The sequence below is a fragment of the Magallana gigas genome, chromosome 4, assembly GCF_963853765.1.
Source record: "Magallana gigas chromosome 4, xbMagGiga1.1, whole genome shotgun sequence".
NCBI lineage: Eukaryota > Metazoa > Mollusca > Bivalvia > Ostreida > Ostreidae > Magallana > Magallana gigas.
The window spans coordinates 25,920,320-25,935,803 of NC_088856.1; the positions used below are offsets into that span (position 1 = coordinate 25,920,320).

A 15,484-nucleotide genomic window follows, 5' to 3' on the forward strand; every position below is an offset into this window, starting at 1 on the left:
TTAATTATTTACACTTCAATAAACATTTGATTTCGTTGGTTCAACTCAACAATGAAATAATCCACGAAAATTGGTATTCGACGAAAATTGATTAAAACACATTATTACCGGTAAGTCAAAAAAGTTCACCCGTCAATATCTAAAAATTTACACTTACTAAAATTATTTTTCCACAATTCAACTTTTAACGTTTTAGCTTACATGTCACTTTGTATTGTGATTCCCGTCCTAGCACCTCGTGTTCAAAGTTTGAAAATATTTGAAAACTCGTGCGTACGCGAATACTAGTAATGTACTACTGAGGTAAAATAATCATGTGCAGATTGTCATACTTCGCAAAGAACGTAACGATAAGTTTATGCAAGGTATTGTTTCTTACGATTTTTACTTATTTATAAATTGCCTAAATGTCCATTATAAATTATAATAGTATATCATAGAACAGCATTTTAATTATCCAACAACTTTATATAGAAATGATTTGTCAAAAAGAAAAATCTACAAAATTTCGTGTCGGAAACCAAAACAAAAAGAATAAAATATTGAGGTTACATTTTCTATGTAAAGTCGCATTTTGTTAAAAACCCCTCAAGAGCAAAGAAATTTTTTCAGTGTAATGAAAGCTTTAATTGATATACATCTGGTACATCTTTTAAAACAACAAAATTCAACCCGTTTTCTCTTTTCGTAAGAATCAACACATAATGACGTCATGAATACCATGGTAACGAGATTCTTTGAATCCCTTGAAGGCAAATGGACAGCATCACAATCATGAGCATTTGGCACAGTAAGCACAATGAAACGATAAAAACGATATAATATATCTAAAATAATCCAGATTGTAAGGAAATATATGTACATGTACATGTAAAAGCAACAACAGCTCAGAATAATTCGTTATGAAACAATGGTTTAAACGTGTTCCCACATCAAAGAAAGAGTTGTTATAAAAAGAAGCTGAATACCGACAAGCTGATAATGACACACTAGTACATGTACATGTAAGTAACATGTAAGTACCCTGCAGTCAGAAATACTTGACAAATATGGATTGTATTACGTAAATAAAAATAATTGCATACTTGTCTTTTGAAAAAAAAATGCATTGTGTAATTTTTTTCTAAGCAAGGGGGAAATGTTATGTATGAAAGTTATAACCTTATCCCATTAACAAATTGACCTTTTAAATTCTCAAATCAACAAATTTTCAATCACCGTCTCTTTTTAGAACCGTATCAAATAAAAACCACCAGTAGTTCAATGTAAACGATCCCTTAAATTCATTTCTCCAGGAGGGCCCGTCTCAGTAGCTGTTCTCCTCTCCCACTTTCGGGACACTCAAGTGGGCCCTGGAGTCGTTTGGGGGGAGGTTCCTCATCCGGACATCGCGGAGGGACTTCTTCATGTTGAGCTTTTTGTGATAGTCCCACCGGATGTGGTTGTCCAGAGTGGACTGTAGGTCCTCGGAGCTGGGGTAAGGCCACACCTTCAAAGTAACGGGTATAGTGTCATATTACAACTTACTAGATTTGTAACTGATGACTGTCTACGGATTTATGTCGGGCTGTTAAAGTCTATAGAAGGCTGGGATTGTTAATGACTGTCTATGGAAATATGTCGGATGGCTTATCAAAAGTTCATAGTAGGCAAAGCTAAACCTTCTATGGACTTTTATCCCTAGACATTCAGAAACTAACCTAACAAATATTTTGTTTTGTCGAGAACTTACACCATTTGTAAATCTATGAATTGAAAAAGAATATATTTATGAAAATGACGTTACGTCAGCCATGTTGCAGTTAACAACCATAGAAATAAAGACGGCGATTACATGATGTATTTTATTCAATGACGTTGCGGGGTTCTAGGCTGATGCAAAACAAAATTATGAGTTTACTGGGTGGGTGTGAATATAAACTTAAGACAAAACAATTAAAACTCTTACGCTTTTACATAATTGTACTAAGAACCAGGCTTTACACATTTGTGTCGGTTTTAATGAAAAAATTGTAACCAAAATCAAAATTGCTAAAAAATAATGATGATGGAATGTTATCATGAGTGTGAAGTGTAAAGTTTGCATCAATCTAGTTTCTTCTCAAATTTTATTTCCTTCCCGTTTTTTGTGATTTATAGGATCATGAGAAACATACAACTCAAACCAGGATGTAACAACCCAGGAAGTACTGTACAGGGCATATCATAAATATCATTAATAAAGCACTCACAGCATTGCTCTGTTGTAACAGTACATAGTATATATAGATAAAGATAGGAAGAACAGCTGAAGTCATCATCATAAGAACAATGGAGAGAGAGAGAGAGAGAGAGAGAGAGAGAGAGAGAGAGAGAGAGAGAGAGATTACAACTCACATGCTCTCTTAATCTGATGAGTTGGTTATTGGTCATATTTTCTGTGTAAAACTTTTTATTGATCATGATCACCTCTACGCCATTGCTGACTAGACTAAAATCGGGCTGGTTCTCGAAGCATATATCTTGTAAACCCTTAGAGGAAAAAAAATCATTCTAATTCAATTAAATAAGAAATTTAATTCCTTTCTCATTGACTTTATGATCATTGAAAGTCTTTTTTTCTTAATTTTAGAGTTGGTGCTTTCAAAACTTTGAAAACGTTAGGACTATAAAACTGTTAAAATGAAGCTAAATCAATGATCATAATTATTATTAAACTAGATATGGCATTTTGATATGTCAGAATATTACTTACAAAAATCTGGCCTTTCGTAAGCGTGTGGCAGTTTACAAAGACATAGTCTCCTCCGTCGTTTTCGATGGGTGCAGGTTCCTCCTACAAAGGGAAACGCTAATTTTGGTCAGTCGATATCATGTTTTGGAATCGAAAAGAGTTATTCTTCTTTATGTATTTACGTTAAACGTTCTAGGTACATCTGCTGAGCGGCTGCTCATGAGTTTCAAAGCCTGTGCAACACAATCGGGCGGGCGATCGTCTTTTTTTAATTTCTTTTTCAAACTGGTCAAATTTTTATCTTTTTTTTAGAATTAAAATCTGACTGAGTGTAAGACTTTCAGCTCTGATAATAAACCAGTTCGTAAGAAATAAATCGTACGTAAAGTATATAAAGAATACGTCAATGGTTATATAATAATTTTGAAATAAATACAATTGTAACGTGTACAATTTTTCAGGCATACGCAGACATGTTATGAAAATCATGTGCTGGGTTTGGATCCTTACCCGGCTTTTAGAGGAAGCTGGATGATTGGACATCCTTTCTTGTGTGACGTCACCTCCGGTCATAGTGTAATCTTGTACGGTCTCCACTTCACCAGATTCAGTTTCGTATGTGGTGGTACGGACTGCATAGCAAATCATTCAAATAATAATTGAACCGCAAATGTCAAAAATCTGAAGTTGAAATAAATGTATTACAACAGAGTTGAAGTTAAAAGATATATATACAATACCCGTGGTTGCTGATTTTGAATTGTCCGTTCCTTTCTTTGGTTTTGACATATATGGTCCCTGTTGAAATATCAAGACAATTTTAAGTAAGTATTTTATTTTGAATTTTTTTTAAAAAGAAAATCAAACAAATTGCCATTATTACCTATATGTACTTTGTGAATGTAAGTTTTGCGAAAAAAAAAACCAAACAAAAAACTGAATTGAAACGCATAGCTGTACTTCATGTCGTACAAATTGATAGATTTTTTGCGCTATTAAATACCTACATTAAACATGTTGAAAAAAAGTAGCTATAACTAGAAATGACGAAACAATGTTTAAAGCGAGACATCGTCACCTTGGAAACGAGATTTGTGAGGTCCACCAGGGACATGCGCCGGTAGTTCCTGGCTTCCTGGTTAATTCTCTCCTCCTCGTCCAGTTCGAATTCAGTCTCTGTGATAATGGAACCTTCGTTTGCGGCGCGCTGCTTTAAATCCGCAATGGTTCTCTTGATGTAATTGTTTTCTATCATCTATATTTTAAAAGAAAAATTGACATACAAAACCTTTACTCCATATCCCTTTCATACTTAATTAACATTAATCTTTCATTTTTCAAAAATTCTTCTTAATTAATATTGAATATTTTACTTTATTTGTATTTTCTGAAAATTATTGCAATCATCGTTTAATGAAATTGAACTAATACAAACAAAATGAAATTGAACAAAATTTGTATTATAGTAAACCTAGGTTATAAACATATATTAGTAAATATCGGTATAAATAGGACATGATTGAAATAGAAAAGCAACAATCAAATTACACTCAATTCTATGTGTTATTTGGGATTGTGCCGCGGTTTATTGGTAACTCATAAGAACGTAAAGCAGATACTATAAATGTAGCCAATAACACCTAAAAATGCTAGTCGAAGCCACATACTAAAAGCAATCAATTAATTAGATAAAACAACTAGATACGATCTCGTTACGAGTAACGAGTAGGTCTTCCGTACAATATTTTAAACGATTCGATTAAAATATCAATGAAATTTCAGAAATCTCCCTCAACCACTTCATTTTTAAGTTATTTATAATAGAGTTTACGAGTGCCTTGGCCCCTGATTTAAAGGACCAGCCCCTTTCTCTTAATTTTTTTGAAAAGGTCTTAAGAATACTAAGATTATTTGTTCTTACACCCATGTAAAATTGTTGATAATTTTTGAGATACAAATGATTGAATATTTTAGGGGCCAGCCCTCTAGAACCTTAATGTGGACAGAAATTCGTGTTTTGATAAGTGGGATCAATTTAAATCATGTATTCAAACATTTTCTCCTTTACGATGTCTAACAAAATAAGTATACTTCTCTTGCTATTTTTCGTCAAAGTTTAAGTACTTTGGCCCCTAAAAATCCCTAATTACGTAATAAATGGGCGTGGCAATGATTTTCTCTAATAGATATTTGTACGATCAACAACTTTGCTTCTATAATGCATTACAAAAATCTTTATCGTTTTTAAGTTATTTATAATAGAGTTTACGAGTGCCTTGGCCCCTGATTTGAAGGACCAGCCCCTTTTTCTTAATTTCTTTGAAAAGGTCTTAAGAATACTAACATTTTTTGTTCTTACACCCATGTAAAATTGTTGATAATTTTTAAGATACAAATGATTGAATATTTTAGGGGCCAGCCCTCTAGATCCTTAATGGGGACAGAAATTCGTGTTTTGATAAGTGGGATCAATTTAAATCATTTATTCAAACATTTTCTCCTCTATGATGTCTAACAAAATATGTATACTTCTCTAGTTATTTTTCGTCAAAGTTTAAGTACTTTGGCCCCTAAAAATCCCTAATTACGTAATAAATGGGCGTGGCAATGATTTTCTCTAATAGATATTTGTACGATCAACAACTTTGTTTCTATAATGCGTTACAAAATCTTTATCGTTATTAAGTTATTTGTAATAGAGTGTACGAGTGCCTTGGCCCCTGAAAAAAAGGGGCCAGCCCCTTTTTCTTGATTTTGTTGGACAGAACTTCTAATTCTCTACCACTTTTGTTAGATATATCTAAACAAAATACCAACTGATAAAAAGAGACAGATCAAAACGTTTGAAAATTTTGAATGAAAATTCGTACGCAATTTTCGTGCTCAGGCGAGCTCCAAGAAATGGCGCCATTGGCGTAAAAAAAAATAATAGTGCACAACTTCAGACTATAGACTACATATCCTGAAAATTTCATTGTCATATATCTGATAGTTTCTGAGATCAGCTCTGCACAAAATAGGTCGTAAAAATGTACAAAATGGCCGATAAATCGGTACCGGAAGTGACGACAGGAAAAATCTCAAAAATATATCAAGTTTATTTCAAGTCTCATCTTCTGTGAAAAAATGGTTGAAATCGGTCGAATAGTTTTCGAGAAATCGCGTGCACAAAATTTGTGGAAAAAAATAATAAGAAGAAGAAATCGTACGAAAACTATAAGGTCTTCCGTTGGAAACGGAAGACCTCAAAAACTAAAGGATCAAGCAAATGCATTAAAAGGGATCTGCATAGACTCATACTCACATTTTCTTTTCTCTGGTAATATTTTATAGCATATGTGTTTGATTATTTTTAACAAGTAATATATAAATGTTCAACATCCACAGGTAAGTATTTTTGAATATATCGCAGTTACAGAAAAACAGCTGACTGAGAATCACATGTGTATTATATTCACCTATTTAGATATAAACGACATAACATTTAAGAGAAAAATTGCGCACGCATATAACTAAAGAATTTTTTAACTTACTTTTATGTTTAAGCAAAGTTCGATCATAAGAATAATCACACAATCCCGTAGAATTACAATCTTTTAATCAAGAAGCGATAGAAATTCTTTTCAGGTATATGTATATGTTCAATGGACATGTTAAGCGTCGGACAAATGTCGAAATAAATCCAATTTATTTAAAGCAACGTTACTATCTATATTGAAGGAGGTATAGGATGTATTTTAACAACAATATTAAATATCAAAGTTAAGAAAAAGAGTAGTGGTACAAACTATAAGGTTTAAATTTTCGCGCCACAAGCGCTTGACATTGCGCAAATGCATACCTCATCATGCATTTGACGTAGATCGTTGTAAGCTTCATTTGTGGCAATGTTGATATCAGGAAGAGCGTAGTATCTAAGGGTGACGTTCTGCTGTTCCAGTTTCTTCACTTCCTCCTCGTACAGTAGTGTCACTTGGTCTTGATGAGACAACGAGGCGCCAATTTTCAAACATTCTTCAACTGCAATGAAAATGCAATGTTAATGTAATATGATTAGGTCTTCATTTTGATTGTTGTTTGTGAAGTAGATATAATGTTTTCAAACTTTCATAACATATGTTGAAACAAATAAAACCACGTATTAAAGAATGACAGCATTCGCTTCGTCAATAATTTTAGAACCTTTTATTATATGACCTTGAACTTAGGGTCATTTGTCAAAAAGCAATGAAACATAGGCATGTCTATTTCAATGTTGGTCATTCAGCCATGGCTTTTTATAATCAACAAGATTTTTCTGGCTTTGAGCTACGACTACGCAATCTATGCATATTTTATTTTTAACTTGTTTTGATGCAAGCAACAGACAAATAGAAAGTCCAAGGTCTTTTTAAAATGATTCTAGGATATTCATATACTTTTATCACGCCACTCTTTCTTCCTGCTTTTGGGTTTTTTCTTCGTTGGATCAATAAGTCGAAGTCTTTTCAGCAAACTGCAACTTCCCTGCAAAGAATTCATCACTTTTTAAAAATAGACAAACTCTATTGGACAATCATTTTATTCATTTTTAAATAATACAATATACAACTGCATGCATGATGATAATTACCACCAAATTCCTGGAAATGGAATATTCCGTCAAAAGAATTTTTAAGTCGATAACAGAAAACGTTTATAAATAATACATGGCATTGTACTTGTCATTTTATAACTGCTATATAAAAGAGCAGCAGTAAACTGGCTTTTCCTTACCGATTTAACAACGAATATCCAGTCACTTTTCGACGTGTCTTTGATTAAAACCTTCCCTCTTCTAAAAACAAGACAGGAATTTACAGTTATTAGTATTACAAATACTAGAAAAGTCCACGCTTTGTTATGGAATTCATACAAGAGTGTGAGAAAGTAGATATTCCGCGGATCTTTCACTAGAAATTAATCAACAAAAGTTCAACTTAATTTTGTTCAATTGAAAAATGAATAATAAAAAAAAAGTATTTTAAAAAAGTTACTTGTACATGAATTAACAGTTATAGTTAACAGTAAATTAATTCAAATGTATATTTACTTGAAAAAGCTGAAAATTGCTTTTTTAGGGTTATCAGCTAATTTTTCAACAGGCCACTCTTGAAGAAACTTCAGAGATCTGCGGGAAAAAAAGAGATTTAACTAAAGACTCTGCGCTGCTGGCAAATCATCTCTATTATCATAATAATAAGACTCACTTGACGTTCAACAATGACAAAGCAATTTTTTTTATTTGAGAATATAAGCACATACTTTATGAATGGGTCATTCACATCTCGCAGTCCACCAGACATAAAAATGTCAATAAAATCCTAAATATGAAAAAAAAAATAAAAGTATTTGTGTGGGTTTTTTTTTTCGAAGAAACCATGAACTTTGTATAAAAATTCAATAATCTGACAGTTGTACCATTTAATTCTTATATTAACTCTAAAATTTAAAGCAATAAAACCAATGCTTATAACCTCATCAGACATGACTAGAAGTTCGATTTTTTCGCGGGAAATGACTGTCGTCTGCCGCAGGGTCCGCGTCATGATCGCCTGCTCGCCGAAGCTGTCTCCTCGATTGAGGAAGATGACAGTCTTGTTGGTGTTGGTGTTCGAGTCCAGGAAAGACACGACAGCTACAAAGAATCATACCCAGGTCTAAGAATACGGTTCCCTCCTGATTAAATGCCAAATTCCAGGCATCTTAATTTAAAATGTTGTTAGTTCGTCAAGATTTCAATATGAACAATCAAAGTCAAGTACAAACAATGATATATGGATGTATATGTATTATTGATATCAGTAAATAACATTTTCAAGATTGTATAGAACAAACTTAGTATAAGTACTTATTATGTATTAACCCCAACCCCCTGTTTGTAATTTTTTTTTCATATAGCAATTGTATATTAGTTAATTTATTTTCCTTCTAGTTTGTTCTATACATCTTGTTCAGGCAAATATTATTTACTGATATTAATAATACATGCATATCAATGTTTCTACTTGACCAATTAACTGGATAATATATGCAGTTCCTGTAGACAGATTTTAAGACCATGAAAATAATTTTTGTTACAGTCTTTTGACGTGACGTCATGATGTCCATATGTCATCTTACCTGAGCCGGTCAGTAAAAAGTAGAAGCACATTGGCAAGTGTCCTTCTCTTACGATTACTCGTTTTGCGTCATATCTATTAATAGAAAATAACAAATCCAAATGAAATTTTTATCTTTGCACCAATTTTCAAATTTTACATGTTTTTCATAATACACTTGCAATAACCAGCATCAATATTTATTTCTTCTCCAAACAGTTTCTTCTTCTAATATTTTCTCCTTGTAAATTTTGCACAAAAATTATCGTTTTAAATACTCTGAGCGAATGTCTTGATTTTGGACAACCATCTTGAATTCATACTTACGACTCATACCAACCCCTTGAAGCTATTTTCTTCTGCATGTCCACAGGGTATTCCGCGATGGATTTGTAGTTTCTGAGAGCGATTTGAACCTGGTATGGAAAAAAAAAGATATTATGTATCTTGTTAGAACTTTGCCATGATGGACTTTTACACGATTTTTTTTTCATATTGAATATTCTTAAGTTGTGTAGAAGAGAGTTAATATTTAACCAGACAGTTTTATAAAATTCGATATGGAAACTAATTCGTTGCGTGGAAGTGCTTTAATGTGTAATCGGGCACTCTTTATCAAAATAAACAAAGAAACATGCTTACATAATGCACTTCCTCAGATGATCTTGCTGACGGCCTCTTCTCCAAAATTCTACGTAACTCTTGAGATATAAGGCCCTTTTAATGGAGAAGGATTTCTTATCAAAGGCATTTAAAACAAACTTGCTTTCAGCTATAAACCAAATAGATTTTTGATTCCGGTCAACACATATTGCATAATTGCTTCTGATTTACATGTGTATTTGTTCCAAGTTCAGAGCAATTTTTTTCTATTAACTTATCCTTATTCTTTAAAAAAAATGCTCTCGTCCGATTTTTCAAAAAAAATTTATGGATTAATGTCGACTAATTAGCTAATTACCTCTTTTCCGGCCTTGTAGTCGGTAACGTTAAACATAAGGTCTTTAGTCTCATAGGAATTAGTCAATGCATCCAGCGACTCAAACATCCCCAATATCGAGTTAACCCTGAAATAAAATGATCGTGTTCTAAAATTTTTATCGTTTTTGTTTCATAGATACAACTTGATCGCATAGTCGCTGAACCACCCCCTGAAAATGGTTAAGTGTAAACTAGCTAAAATTGTTAGAAAAGGGCAAAGTTGCTAATATCTTATTTTATCAACAAACCTAACATGCAAGTTTTATAGCTTTCATGGAAAAAAATTCAACCTTGTGATATGCCTATAGGAAGCTAAGATTCTGGTGAATGTAACACAAAAAGTATTTCGATAAGGAAACAAACAAAATGCTTGAAAAAATATTTATTCATTAATGCATGTCAAATCTATATGTTCTTTAATTATTTTTTTTCCACAGATACATGTAGATGACCTTCCAGCTTAGCATTATACATGTAATTCTTCAACTTGCGACTGTTCCCAGTATCGCAAGAAGTAAAATGCGTCACGCGAGTATTTTGGAAGGAGGATTAAGGTTTACGATTCTTTAATTGGGATTCACTCCAATAACCCATTGACTTATATTTCAAAACGCACTAAATCCTACTTATGGTCTCACATACAGGAGAGTATAATCCCTTCTATAATTTATGCTCTAAATGTCAATGATAGGTGTGCACCAAACATGCACTGCATTTCAACAACTTCAAATCATGACTTAACTTTCGAAACATTTTTTAAAAACCCAACAGAATATGCAATAATTCAATGAAAAGTTATTAATAATTATTAAAATAACTCGAAATAAACGCGTGCGTTGAGCGATATTTTTCTGTTCTTTTCTTTTTATAGTATTGCATGTTTTGATCTTCCATTTCTAAAACTTAGCAATTGCGCATGCCTTGCTAGAAGTTCGGACCGGAACTAATAGCAATTTGCATGGGAAAAATTGTATTTCGTTGTCATCTGACATTAATTGCAAGCGGCGCAAGCTAGTAATCTTGTCAATTCTTTCAAAAAAGCCTTTTTTGACCAGTTTCACCGTATTTATAAGGTTCTTACACTAATTCAAGCTTCTGAAAAAAAAAGTTGTTCTCTAATGCCGTAGAGTATATATATACAATTATACATATAGATAACCATGAATAATGCATTCTGTCTATACTTACGACTGAGAGTGGATCTTCCATGCTCGAATCAATACCACTATGAATTTTGAGAGACGCTTCCATTTTTGGAATGGACGAACCTACAGAAAGAGGAAACCAAAATTCATCATTTGATACTTTATGAATGTCAGATGAAGATAAAAAAAAAATATTGAACTTTACGCTCCGTCTCGGCGGGAGCAAGTGAATGTGTTTTGTTAACTTTAGATATTAATCTTATACCATTTGATATTACCGTATCCTGGTTTTTGAAACAAATTATTTCTGCAATGCAATTATAACTTTTCATTTCATTAAATGGAACAAAGGATTATTTTTAACCACCTCAAATTATAACACCAAATACACCCCCCCCCCCCCTTGAAAAAAACAAACAAGAAATAAAAAGAGAAAAAGTTGAGATTCCTTCCCAATATTTACCTGTAGGCCTATTATTTGTACAATCATGTAAACTCCCCGTGAAAAAATTATTAGTATTCAGATTGTTACCGGTATTTAACAAAATGGCATCGATGATAAGGATGTTGATAATGCCGAAGACAATTGGAAATGCCATTTTTCATAATATAAAATTTCATTTCAAATTTATAACATAGAAAAAAATTCGGGAACTTCAGTTTGTTAATGGTAAGTAAATTATGAAGAAGCATGTGTATGTATTATTCAAAATGTCATTATAAATATATACATATCTATATATGTCGTAGGCAAATAATTGTTCTGTTATTCAGAAATCAACGTGCCAATTTTGACCTTGTAAGGTGAGTCAGTGAGTTTTCATTTTATAACCCTTTAATTTCTTTTCCCACAACGGTCATTACGTTACTAAAACTTTGGGTAGATTTAACTTGAACCATGATATAACATTTGCTACATTCTACCTGTTCACCTAAAGATCTGTCCGTAACCTTAAATTAGATTTGTGTTAATGGGATTAAGATAATCCGGATATATCCTTTATTTAGCCCTGTCAGGTTAACATTCGATTATTCCGTAAATCAAGTTGCATTATAATGAGAATGCCAGCTACATGTAGTTCGAGGTAGATCTGGATGAACCAAGTGCTATAGTTTGTTCTAAATTAACCAAATCCCGTGAAACCTATGATTCTCAAGTCGGAAGTACTCGCATTTTTAATTATACTTAGTACTTGAGTTCTTACAAACAAGTACGTAATTACCCTCACAATTGTATAAATGTCATGTTGTAAATTTAGAATTTACTGGGTGGGTGTGTTTATACAAAATTTACAACATGTTGTCATGTTGTAAATTTTGTATTTACACCCACCCAGTAAATTCAAAATTTTACAACATGACATATAACCTGATAGCTTCTGCTCTGATCTATATGAATCAAGAGAAGTAGCTTAGCCGTGAACTAGAGAGAGTTACATTAACAATATGTAATAAATTGTATTGGAAACGAATTCGGACTGAATTATTCCCTTCAACAAAACGATGAATTGGATAATAGGCTTACACAATCTTCAAAATTGAAAAAGGATTATAAATTTACTAGCATGGAATTTATATAGTCTATAGGAGTCGAGTAAATCAATTTTTTCTTAATTTACAGTTGCATTTTGATAAAAGGTGACTGCCAATATTACAAAACAAATTGCCAAAAGACGTCTGGACTTCAAAGGAAGTGGAAAAAAGTTTGACAAGTTTTACAAAATATATCATTAACAAAATAATTATCACACTTTACGGCAGCTAGATGCACTCATTTATTTTCAACCAATGAAATCATTTAAAAGGATTACCAATGTTCTCATATTTGTACAAAACGGAACAAAACATATTAAACTCAACAAGCCGATATATCAAACTTCACTACATGTTTTAAAAGTGTATAACAGACAGGAAAATTGAAAGTTATTTCTCACTTTCATCTGAAGGGGTTTGTTTAACTTTAAAGTGTTGGACAATATTGGAGCCGAAGCGCCTTCAAGTGGCACGCTCGCGCTCTCCAAAGAGCCGAAAACATAAACGTTTGCGAGACTTCACCAAACATTAATCTTTTGTCAACACTTCATCCATTTGTTCAAAGGGGAAATTAGATGATTTCAACCAATGTATTATTTCATTTCGTCTAGTTGGGATGTGTAAAATAGACTTATTGGTCGTAATGTCAAATTCTTCGGAATTTTCAAACACGGGGGATTTGTCTTTAATGAAAAATCTTGAAACCTTTTTGAAAAGCGATTAAATTTTCCGTTTATTTTTTTATTGGCAACAATAAAACAGAATCAAAATATTTATTACTAACACACTAATTTCTAAATCAATGATATAATTGGTTATCTTTTAACGACTTGAATTTAAAATATCCATGTAACAGGACAGGGAGAATTTTTTTTTTACATTTTTAAAACTACAAAAAAAGTCGCCAAACTAGCTACCATGCAGGGCACACACTGATTAAGAATTGTGCTATCAGATTAAGATTTAGGTTAACACATTTGGTATTTTTACACCTCGTATACATATATGTAGTTCAGAAAAATAATTAGAAATTGCTGCGTCCGGCCCTGTTTCGGATTTTTAGACCGAGAAGTTGATTCCGGTTTTAGGACTGAGAAGATGACTGTGTTAATAGTAAGTGAAAATGTTTTTATAAACATCTTAAGTAATCAGAGTAAATGCTACCTTTCTCCTCCGTATCTTCCGTCTAAACGATCCAATGACGTCATTTCCGAGATCATATGAGACGTTTTTTACACCGGCGTTCCCAAACACCACCTGGTTGTTCGGATCAATCACTTTCTTCGTTACCGCTTTAAGCATCGTATTCACTTGATCCCTGCTTTCGTCATCTTCAGCGTCTTTCGTCTGCGACTGCTCTCTCACTGGAGACTGCATTGTCACCTCTTCAGAACGAGAGTGAGAACGAGAGCGGTGTCTGAACCTAGGCTTTTTGTTGACCGTCTGTAAGAGCCTTGTTGATAAACTTTGACGTTTGGCAAACTCCATACTCTGTAAAATTTCTCTCTCGTCAGAAGTCGAGTTCCGTTGAACTCTTTTTCTGGGTATTGCCACTCCCATGCTTTCAAGAGACTGCAGCATCCGAATTTTCTTCAGTTCGTAACCGGAAACAATGACGTCATCGGACCCACCGGATATGCTTCGTCTCGACACAGGAAGATGTCCACGCATGTATTCACTGTCTCCCACACTGTATCTTCTGTTACGACTTCGCGTACTTATTGGGAGTAAGTCCTCGTGTGCGCCATCTTCGCCGTTCATCCACTCGTCCATCACGCTTGGCGCACGGTGCGTTTTTAGCGCCGGAAGCGATTCCATATTTTTCAGTTCATCTCTTAAAACGTTCATCATGGAATCTCGGCGACTTAAGCGTTTCTTTAATTTCTTTTTTCCTTTGGGACTCTCTTCGTCATATCTCTCCGTTTCTGGCAGTCTTTGACTGCTCACCGCATCCTCGGTCAGAGATTCCAAACGGTTAAACTTTACCGGGGTAAGGGATAGTTTAGGCACCAATGATGTTGGCATGATGATGGGTTTTTTTGGTCAGAATCACAGTAAAACTACTAGTATATTCATAATGTTGGTCAAATACAAAAGAATAAATAAATAGAAACTAGCATTCACTCTACCTGCTTTTCACCTGCGTCTTTTCAAATATTAAATTGAAATAAAACAAGATCAACCGTTAAATAGTTAAATACGTTTTCCAGATCAATAAATACCCTCTTTTATTTGAATTCGGCTTAATCTGGATAAGTCGACGGAGATTTTCAAACAATAGTTCGACAACAAAAGTGTATTAGTAAAATACCTTTATTTCCTATCATAAAGCATTGCAGGAAACAAAACAGACATCCTGGGTCAAGATAAGGGCGTTTTATTTGTTAGATTACATGACTATTTATTTCGAGCGATAATCTTAATGGAATATTGTCTTCTCAGTACGTTATGGGTTATTGCCTTTTCTATCTTCAAGAACAAAGAAACTGTTGACAACTTAATTCAATTTTGATTTTGACTGGACTTAAAACCAGTTTTTACATCTGTAACTTACAGACAAATAAATGAACATTCTTAGAACATGTAATGCAGTTCTAACAATAAAAAAATAATGAGGATGTCAATTTTGTTTTTTACGACTAGTCAAATAGAACTTTTCTAAAAGCTAAAAAATAACGCAACTTGTAGTGCAAAATTATTAATGTATTTTGAAATGTCTTGAATGTTCAGCGTCATTTTCTACAAAAGATTTTTTTCATCAAAATTTCTTGAAACGATCCAAAAATGTAGTCTCAATATTTCCCATAATCGTTTATTACAATATTATCGTATTTGTTCTCAAATGAATGTTTAATATCCCGGGTTTAGCATTCTGATGATTCATACAATTTCAGTGGTGTATTGTTTCAAAAAGTTACGCGATAGATTAATTAACATAGTGTCAGTCTACCAGTCTCCTATCGTGGTTATAAATCCCCCCCCCCCCCCCCCCC

General features: G+C 33.2%; 2 protein-coding genes across 2 annotated transcripts in view; one reads left to right on the plus strand and one right to left on the minus strand.

Annotated features, from left to right (window-relative positions):
* The window catches only part of LOC105339967 (tripartite motif-containing protein 3-like), a 314,106-nt gene that overhangs the window by 41,257 nt on the left and 257,365 nt on the right, over positions 1-15,484 (plus strand). The window lies entirely within an intron of this gene.
* Positions 1,246-15,474, minus strand: LOC105345304 (uncharacterized). Its single transcript, XM_011453417.4, has 18 exons — positions 13,656-15,474; positions 11,002-11,081; positions 9,794-9,899; positions 9,475-9,549; positions 9,160-9,248; positions 8,855-8,928; positions 8,209-8,369; positions 7,997-8,055; positions 7,785-7,862; positions 7,469-7,529; positions 7,132-7,219; positions 6,555-6,733; positions 3,792-3,968; positions 3,454-3,511; positions 3,224-3,345; positions 2,735-2,815; positions 2,377-2,511; positions 1,246-1,489 (listed from the first exon to the last, which is right to left on the minus strand). Exons 1-18 carry the CDS (start codon positions 14,514-14,516, stop codon positions 1,307-1,309), a joined length of 2,667 nt encoding a protein of 888 aa, XP_011451719.3. The 5' UTR covers positions 14,517-15,474; the 3' UTR covers positions 1,246-1,306.

Bases quoted from the DNA above. Each gene is read 5' to 3' on its own strand.
- LOC105345304 (XM_011453417.4), bottom strand. From the start codon at position 14,516: ATGCCAACATCATTGGTGCCTAAACTATCCCTTACCCCGGTAAAGTTT. The intron at 8,056-8,208 runs GTTATAAGCATT...TTTCATATTTAG, and splicing joins TTCTAGTCATGTCTGATGAG to GATTTTATTGACATTTTTAT. The intron at 3,346-3,453 runs GTATTGTATATA...TTTGCTATGCAG, and splicing joins TTCAAAATCAGCAACCACGG to TCCGTACCACCACATACGAA.